The 8,372-nt window shown below is 42.0% G+C and overlaps 2 protein-coding genes across 2 annotated transcripts in view; both read left to right on the top strand.

Moving 5' to 3' along the window:
• Window positions 1-2,640, top strand: part of LOC106516984 (FERM domain-containing protein 1) — a 7,352-nt gene extending 4,712 nt beyond the window's left edge. Inside the window, exons 6-12 of the mRNA XM_014007628.1 lie at window positions 53-208; window positions 688-753; window positions 949-1,017; window positions 1,096-1,270; window positions 1,366-1,728; window positions 1,829-1,851; window positions 1,935-2,640. Coding sequence (XP_013863082.1) covers window positions 53-208; window positions 688-753; window positions 949-1,017; window positions 1,096-1,270; window positions 1,366-1,532 — 633 coding nt within the window. The 3' untranslated portion in view covers window positions 1,533-1,728; window positions 1,829-1,851; window positions 1,935-2,640. The remainder of the gene's footprint in view (window positions 1-52; window positions 209-687; window positions 754-948; window positions 1,018-1,095; window positions 1,271-1,365; window positions 1,729-1,828; window positions 1,852-1,934) is intronic.
• A 98-nt stretch (window positions 2,641-2,738) lies between these two features.
• Window positions 2,739-6,985, top strand: ghdc (GH3 domain containing). The gene is made up of 11 exons (XM_014007627.1): window positions 2,739-2,971; window positions 3,138-3,428; window positions 3,571-3,767; window positions 3,842-4,036; window positions 4,117-4,236; window positions 4,600-4,897; window positions 4,998-5,187; window positions 5,647-5,718; window positions 5,827-5,960; window positions 6,500-6,588; window positions 6,671-6,985. Exons 1-11 carry the CDS (start codon window positions 2,887-2,889, stop codon window positions 6,890-6,892), a joined length of 1,893 nt encoding a protein of 630 aa, XP_013863081.1. The 5' UTR covers window positions 2,739-2,886; the 3' UTR covers window positions 6,893-6,985.
• Window positions 6,986-8,372: the final 1,387 nt, after the last annotated feature.

The raw sequence follows: 8,372 nt of genomic DNA, 5'->3' as shown, positions 1-8,372 counted from the left end.
TGTGTGTGTGTGTGTGTGTGTGTGTGTGTGTGTGTGTGTGTGTGTGTGTCAGCTGATAAAGCGCAGAGGCAGAAACTACCTCCTCCGGCACACTCCCATGTTGCACAGCGAGCTGAGAGGTTTGTCCCAGAGCCAAGCTGTCCTTCATTTTATAAAAGAGTCCAGCAGGCTGCAGGRCGGAGCCGTGACCTTCTACAGGATGAGACAGGTCTGACTCTGAGTTTACATAAGTGAAACAAAATCAGTAAGACTTTGTATCTATGAAGGACTAAAGTAGAAATTTGGTCATCTTCAATCYCTTCTCACTCTGGCTCCAACATGTAAGGCTGGATGAACAAGTCTTCCCTTGTTGACATATTTTAATCAATTTGTAAATAAAATGTTTCTGCGCCTCTATATAATGGTAAAACCCCTCTGTTAAACTAGAATGGACTGTTCTGGAAGCTGGAGTGGGGGCGGGACAAAAAGCACATCATTTGGATTTAAAGAGACAGCCTCAAAGCGAGTTGATCTGAGACACGTCTTAGAAAAGAGGGGCTTGTGGAKTTATAAAGAGGAATTCAAACCAAAGTATTGCAGTTTCCTTTTATATAACCCCCCTAACTGAATGATTTAAATGTGAAAAAGAAGAATTTACAAGCATGATATGTCTACTTYAACCTCCTCATGTTGATGTTTTATGTGCAGGACAAAAAGGAGAAGAGAAGTTCAGTTCTTTTTGGTGTAGCAGGAACAGGAGTCCATGTTTATCAGGTGCTTCATCTCCTTTTGCGCTATTAAATACTGATGAGTTTATTTTTGCACGAACAAAATAAATCATTGGAGGAAATGACTTGTAGAAGAACATAAACATTTCCTTTTCAGTGTATTGGATTGGTTTTGAATATTTCTATGAATATTTTATCTTTATTTTTATTTATTTATTTATGTATTGTTGTTTTCCCAAAGGATGTGGAAGGAAAGCATTGTGCCTTGTTTGATTTGTCCTGGACTGAAATCGACAATCTAACTTTCCAGGTTGGTTTTTTTTAAGGTTTTAAACTGGTCTGCTTACAGGAATATCTTGTGCTAAAAAAACTTTTTCCTGCTTTCCAGGGCAGCAGGTTTGAAATGGCTGCTGTCGGTTCTCTGGGCCTCCCAAAGCTGGTCTACTACACTCATTCTGCTTTCCACTCTGAACACATCCTGAGGCACCTGAAGACCAGCCACCAGTTCCACATCAGCACCAGGGATGCAGCTGGATGCGTCCAACAGCTGGAAGACATGCAGGGTCAGCCRCCTCAGACACATCTCCATCATCAAACACGTTGGTTAGTTCCTCCGTGAGTCACTTCAAATTTTTTGTCTTTTCTCGTGTCTCATCAGCCCCTCGCTTCCACAAAGAGGCCTACATATGTGACATGACCGGGTTAAGACAGAGGCTCAGCTGCTCTTACCTCACTTCCTCCATGTCTGACTGCAGCGCTGAGGTGGAAACAGTCTGGACTGAAGAGRAGGAGGAGGGCTCATCRTCAGGTCGGCTAAAAAGATAAAGTTAAATTCACAACMGTTTCCAGCTGTAAAGTTGTGAGTGGAGTGTGTTTACTGTGTTGGCAGAGGCTGAGCGGTGGGTGGATGAAACAGAAGAGGTTTTTGTTGATAACCCAGCTGAGGTGTCCTGGCTGGCTGAGATGCTCCAYGGTGTGTCTGTGGACGGGCCCTTAGTGTTACCTTCCTCCTACTGGGCAGGTTCGTTCAAAAAAAAAAATCCTCATCCAGCACAAACATTTAATGATGTGTGCTTTAGTTTTTGTTCAGCATTAGAATTAACGTCTTCTTCTGTTATCAGCTGTCACCATGGAAATGAAACAGGTGAGYATAAAAAAAACAGCTCTTACTGTTTGAGAATTTGGTTTAACCCTTAAWGGTACCCATCTGTTTCCTGTGGTGTTCAGGTTCTGTGGAGGAGAGCGGGTGAAGGAGCATCAGAGGCTTAATTAAYAGCCAGAGACGAGATTCATCACGTTCTGCAGCTCGGGATAAAAAAAAACACACCTGATGTTTGTCTATTATTTCCTGAATATATGAAATAAATATAAAATACATCCAGTACAAAGTTATCAAACCTACAATGAATGTTACCAAACCTTATATAAAAAATAAAGATTGAAAATGTAAAATTTAGGGTAAAGCTGTGATGTATGTTCTATATCATGTGTATGTACCGCTGCGCATAACAAGGAAAATACCTTCTTTTTTAAAACTTTTTTATAGTAGAAATTATTCATACTATAATAATGAATGTTGACGTATTCTGTAATAGAATGTACAAAGGGATTCWGTCCTTAAAAATGTGCATGAATATTGTCTAATTCATCTTTTGTGCTATTCCACCTTTTGAAAGTTCATTTTATTTAAATACTGCCTGGACTGAGAAAACTGCACATATACAATAACCTATGACTAACAAACTTCTCAGTGTAATTGAAACATCAGACTGGGTTATCAGTATTGTCTGACACACATTTTTACAGTGGCTGTCCAAAGTAATGACATCATTTATGCCAGCCAGGCTATTGCAAAAATAATGATAGATTTCTGATATTTGTRTGAGCATATGTTAAGTAAAATAAATTAATAAATAAAAAGATCCATGATTTAGATGGAATTGGATACAGTTTTTGGACATTTGCAATTTTTTTTTCAGCGAAACAGATTGGCCTACGTCATCAAGAAGTTGACCAATCAGGATGGCGAACCAGCACCYAAACACGGAAACAGCTCAGACGGCTGCCAAAGTTGAAGTGAAAGCTTTCCATTTCGACAAAAAGCATGCGAAATAAATATTATTCTGGCTTTAAAGTGTGAACAACATAGAAACGTTACGTCATATATTGTTTGCCATAAATGGGTTTTCCGTGGGTTCGCGTGATAGTGCCGCTTTGTTTTGCGGTTTTATCTGTAGCTATTGCTATCAACAGACAACTTCCGGGTGAGTAGCCTAAAGACAATTGTTCATAAATGATGTAARAGCGCTTTAAAGTGTAGTCGAAGGGAATCTAAAGCGATTTGCCTCGACTTGAAACCGATTACGGAACAACTTAAAGCAACAGCGCCCCCACCTGACCYATAATTCTTGTGTAACCCTTTTTTTCTAGCGATGCCGCCCCCTCTGCCCACGGCGGTCTGCGTCCTGGCGTTATCCGGGATGGCGCTGATTTGGAGAGACATAAACTCAAGAGTGAAGGGTAAAAATCGGTCGGTGAGCAGTCTGTTGAGTCAGTATGCAGCCGTGAAGGTTGTGGGCTGGTTGGGAAGGCGGCAGAGGAGGAAACTTGAAGCGGACACGCTGAAGGTGAAGCAAGTTCAGCAGGAGACTTTGCTGAAGCGGCTGCGTAAAAACGCAGGGACGTGTTATGGAAGAGAGTACGACTTCAGCTCTATTCAAGGTAAGGAGAAAGACTTGTGAGGGCTGTAATTATGTTATTACAAGGTGATACTTGGGRTTGAGGTTTTACTTTCTATTAACCCACTAACTCACATTATTGGAGTGAAGTTTTGATAGAAAAAAATCTTTATTTACTGTATCAGATGCTGCTGATTTTCGAGCTCGTCACCCCCTCTCCTCATACGGGCACTACGCAGAGCTCATCAGGCGGGTCGCAACCGGAGAAGAGAAGGTAATTATCGCGGAGAAGCCGCTGATTCTGGCTATGACTTCTGGGACGTCGGGACCCAGCGCCATGCTGCTCAGCACCAAGGACACCAACGCCGAGTTCTTCACGCAGGCGAGGCAAACACTGGTGACAGATTTCACGCTCAGTGCAGGGTCAGCGTAAAGAACAAATGTTCCTCCCATCAGGGGGTGACCGTTTGTTTAGACGCCATGCGACAGGCTTTCCCTGAGATGGACGGCCTCCAGCGCACCGTCAAGTTCTTCTACAATCCCACGTTTCGCCGATCCGAGGCRGGRATCCCCATCRGACCRAACTCTTCCACGCCAGCCTCGTCCCGCCRTACGCTCGACCTCTACACGACTCCAGCTCTGGCCTTTGAGGTCCGCTCAACAAGTCCTCCGAGTGCTTTTACCAGCCTCTGTTCGCATGTGATCTTATTTTGTTTTCTTTGTTCCCTCAGGTTCCCAGTGAGAAGKACACCTTGTACCTGCACCTCCTGTTTGCGCTCAAAGATCCGAGCGTGGGAACTCTGGAGTCCAACTTTGCTTCTACAGTTTTCTACGCTTTCACAGCCCTACAGGTGCTTGAATGTCAAAAGAAAAATTGGGTTACTTTTGCTTCTGTAGCAGTTTTTTAATGCTCACTGAGGCGTGAAATGTAAGTTACTAAAAGAATAAAGCACAAATGTGATAGTTGTTATTGTAATATTTGTAATATACACTCAAAAGTTGTTTTGATAAATTTATAAACATTTTTATGTTAATTATGTTTTCAAAAAAGTCTAATTTTCAGTAAGCAGCTCTAGTTAATTTAGTAATTTTTCCCTTTAAATACGTTGTTTTGTCTCATTGAGTGTAATTACCTGTGAGCTGAAATGTTTTTGATGCGTTTTATTTAGAAAAAGACAACATTTAGATTTTTCATTTCATTTAAAATACCACAGGAGCGCTGGCAGGAGCTGGTGGAGGACGTTGAGCGAGGAAAAATCAGCGTGGCCTTGTCTCTCGAGCCCAAGCTGAGGACCAGACTCGAAGCTCTGATGAAACCGGACCCGGAGAGGGCCGCGCAGCTCCGGGCCCACTTCCAAGAGGGTTTCAGGGGGATCGCCAAGCRCCTGTGGCCTCATCTCCACCTGGTGCTGGCGGTGGACTCGGGCTCCAATCAGATCTACGGCGAAATGTTGAGGGAGAATTACTGCAAAGGAGTGCCTTTCTACTCACCCTTTTATGCTGCGACWGAAGGTAGGAATACAGAYACCACACAAAGTGGCAAAKCCCAAAACTGCCARCCATCCTGTCAGATTGATGTTTGGTTTTCATTGTGTCTTTGGGGGCTCTGCAGGTCTGATAGGAGTGAACCTGTGGCCTCAGGAGCCAAACAGACGGTACCTGCTGTGTCCGCGGTCCATGTTCTGTGAGTTCCTGCCAGAGAGCRGCCTGGACGAGGAGACGCCACAAACCCTGCTGATGGAGGAGGTGAAGGAGGGAGAGAGTTATGAGCTTGTCGTCACGAACGCCGCAGGACTTTTCAGGTCTGATTCTATTTATGGTCCAACAAGTATTTATGTCTTATTTGGTTGTATTGATGCGTCTTTATACATTTTTTTCCTGACTATTTAGTAATTGCTTCCATTAGCTTTTTTTTTGAGAATGTATTGAAAATTTTCTTGTTCAAACCCCATTTTTAYCTCCTTTGTGGCCTCAGTGGTCAGAGGGTTTTTCCATTTGATATAAATAGTTATTTCAAATGAAATAGAGGTCTGCCTACTCAGAGAAATTGTGCTCCATAATTGCTCTGCAGCCATAACTGGGGCTGAGATGTGGTTTCATTCGACTGCACTCGAGCCAAAACGAGCTGCACGTCACAGCCAATCATGCTTTTGCCCACAGAGCTCATCAGACAGTGTTATGGTCTGTTACAATGGAAAACGTACTTATGAGTGTTAGGTGTGTTGAACRGCTGCAGGTGACACTCGGATCTAACGTTACAGATATCGTATTGGAGACATCGTGAGAGTTGTCGGGTTCCACAACCGTTGCCCCATCGTGGAGTTTCAGTACAGGTAGAGCTGCAGACGAAGACTAGTATCTTGTGTGGTTTGAAACATAATTACTCAGTGTGTGTGTGTGTGTGTGTGTGTGTGTGTGTGTGTGTGTGTTTCCTTTACCAGACGGGGTCAGATGCTGAACGTTCGGGGAGAGAAAGTGTCTGAGGCGTTGTTCCTCGGTGCCTTGAAGAAAGCTGTTGCTCAGTGGCCAGGAGCTCAGCTTGTTGACTACTCCTGTGCTGAGAGCGGCATCTTGGGTAAAACACCTCAGCTGTATACATTACATCATTTTTAAAAGATCTGTTATGTTAAACTGCTTTTTAAAGGGCCTGCGACATGCTTATCCTTCAAATACAAAAAGTCAAAGAAAACATTTTTATATTTTAAAAAAAATTAGCACAATACACATGATTTTACTCGTTTTGTCTCATAACTGGCATATTTTCTCTGAATTTGGCTCAGCAAAGTGAAACAGGAAGTGACATCAAAGGGGAACTCTTTAAAAAAACTCTAGTCATTGTTTTTTGAAAAAACTCTTCATCTCTGGTGACTCAAAATAATCGAAAGAAACGTAAGATTCTTCTCTAATTATTGTTGCATCGCTCTGTTTACATGCAGACATTCCCCTTTGACATCACTTCCTGTTTCTTCACACGCAAATTTCTCAACAACTGTTCATCTCAACGGCGTGAAATTTGTTTTGCAATATGTTATCAATGTTCTCTTTCCAAAAACGCATTCACGTTTCTTACAAAAATTTGACGTGACAGGCACTTTAAATATGCTTGACTTGCAGGAGACACAATCGGCGTCTCAGACCCTCATTACCAGGTGTTTGTAGAGTTGAAAGSAGTGAGGAATCTAACAGAGGAGCAGCGATATAAGGTCAGAATAATCCTGATGCTCTGTGTGTTTTTTTTGCCATTTCTCCTAAAATCTTTAATTTGTTTCCTCTCCTTCCCTCCAGTTGGACATTTGTCTCCAGCAGGAATCTGCCGTCTACAAGTCGTTCCGTACAAAAGGCAGCATTGGGCCGATGAGGGTGCAGCTGGTGGCAGGAGGCGCTTTCAGGGAGCTTCGTCATCAGATGATGGCCTACACGAGCACCTCGCCCAACACCTTCAAAATGCACCGTGTGCTGCGCAGGAAAGAGTACGCACACTTCCTGCTGGGAAAAACWATCTCCTGAAACAAGACGGGACGAAGTCATGAACTGATCTTTGAGCAGTGACTGAATTTTAGATCTGAAGTATTTAACATTGGTGCCTTTGGAAGGTGATAACAACTTTAACAACTAAAGCTGTTTCAGATATGGAGAAATCGTAAAGCTGCAATATCATGTAAAATCTACTTTTTTGAGCTTTATATCATGTTATAATGTTATCCTCTCATCAAAAACATGCTCAGAGTCTTGCTTTGACTCATTCATGCATGTTTGAGAAATCCTGCAGTGTCCTGAGGCAGCCAGGCAGGGGAGCAAAAACGACCAGTTGGGACTAGAACCACCTTTAGGATCAGCTCCTCCTCTGGGCTGTGTCTCCAAGCTGAGCTTCTTCATCACAGAGCGCACACACCCACCAGGCCCTGTGCTGAAATAGGCGAGACAGAAGCGGAAGGAGGTTCTTAAAGAGACAGAGGCCAATTTCAAGGCGTTTAGAAACAGATATGATGAGAAGTCAAGGTTATCTTTTTAAACAAATAAACAACATTTTAATAACAACTGAAGGTGACATAGTTACTTTATTATGGTATAGAATTTAAATATATGCCTGAGAAACACATAATATTACCCCTTTAAAAGAAAATCTGAATGAAAAGTAAGTTTACATTGTTTTTCAAACAATTGTTTTGTTGCTTTTTAAGTGATTAATTATAGGAAAGTGTTTCTGTTTGGATGTTTAAAGCAGCTAAAGAGAAACAAAAACCAACATACAGAAAAGACAATATTGTGCAAAGATGTTGTTTAAGCTTGGTAAGTATTAAAATTGCTATTTATTTTTATAATATTACACTTTAAGTTGATACCTTATGTTGTTGCCTAATGTTCCTGGATATAAACTAGTTTTAGTCTTATGAAACCCAAGCTGTCTTCTGATTACATCAGCATTTTGTAATATGAATACTTAAATAATAAATTGTTTTAGACTGCAGCGTAACACGTCTTATTCAGAAAGGACCATTCTGATAAATTCAGGTATCGTTTCTGTTCGGTGTCACCACTGGGAGGTGCTGGTTGACTTGAGCAGCAGCTGTTAAATCTGCTGTTTACTGGAGATGAATTTTTAAGTGTTTGATTGTTCAAACCGTCCAATCTTGGGCATCCTTTTAACAATTAGCGCCTTCATCTGGTTAAATGTCTCGTCGCTGCAGTCCATCAACACTACCTGTGGACAAGAATGCACAGGGTTAAGTAAATCCAGAAATAAGTGATTTAAAAGGATAGATTTAAAAACCTAAACATTTGAAACCGAAGGGTAAAAAAATGGCAGAACCTGCTCTCTGTTAGCTGCTGTTTCCTGACAGGCCTGGCCGGCTAGACTTTCTGTTCACAAAGTGGGCTGATATTTTTAGTAACGTCCTATTTCAGCCCAGATTTGACATTGTTCTCACTTTATTTCTGCTCCATAATGTAATAACTGCGTACTGTGTGAGTGTCAGTCAGTGCTTTC

Source organism: Austrofundulus limnaeus, unplaced genomic scaffold, assembly GCF_001266775.1.
Source record: "Austrofundulus limnaeus strain Quisiro unplaced genomic scaffold, Austrofundulus_limnaeus-1.0 Scaffold43, whole genome shotgun sequence".
NCBI lineage: Eukaryota > Metazoa > Chordata > Actinopteri > Cyprinodontiformes > Rivulidae > Austrofundulus > Austrofundulus limnaeus.
Note: the sequence above shows the minus strand (reverse complement) of the source record. Positions and strands in the feature narration are given on the sequence as shown.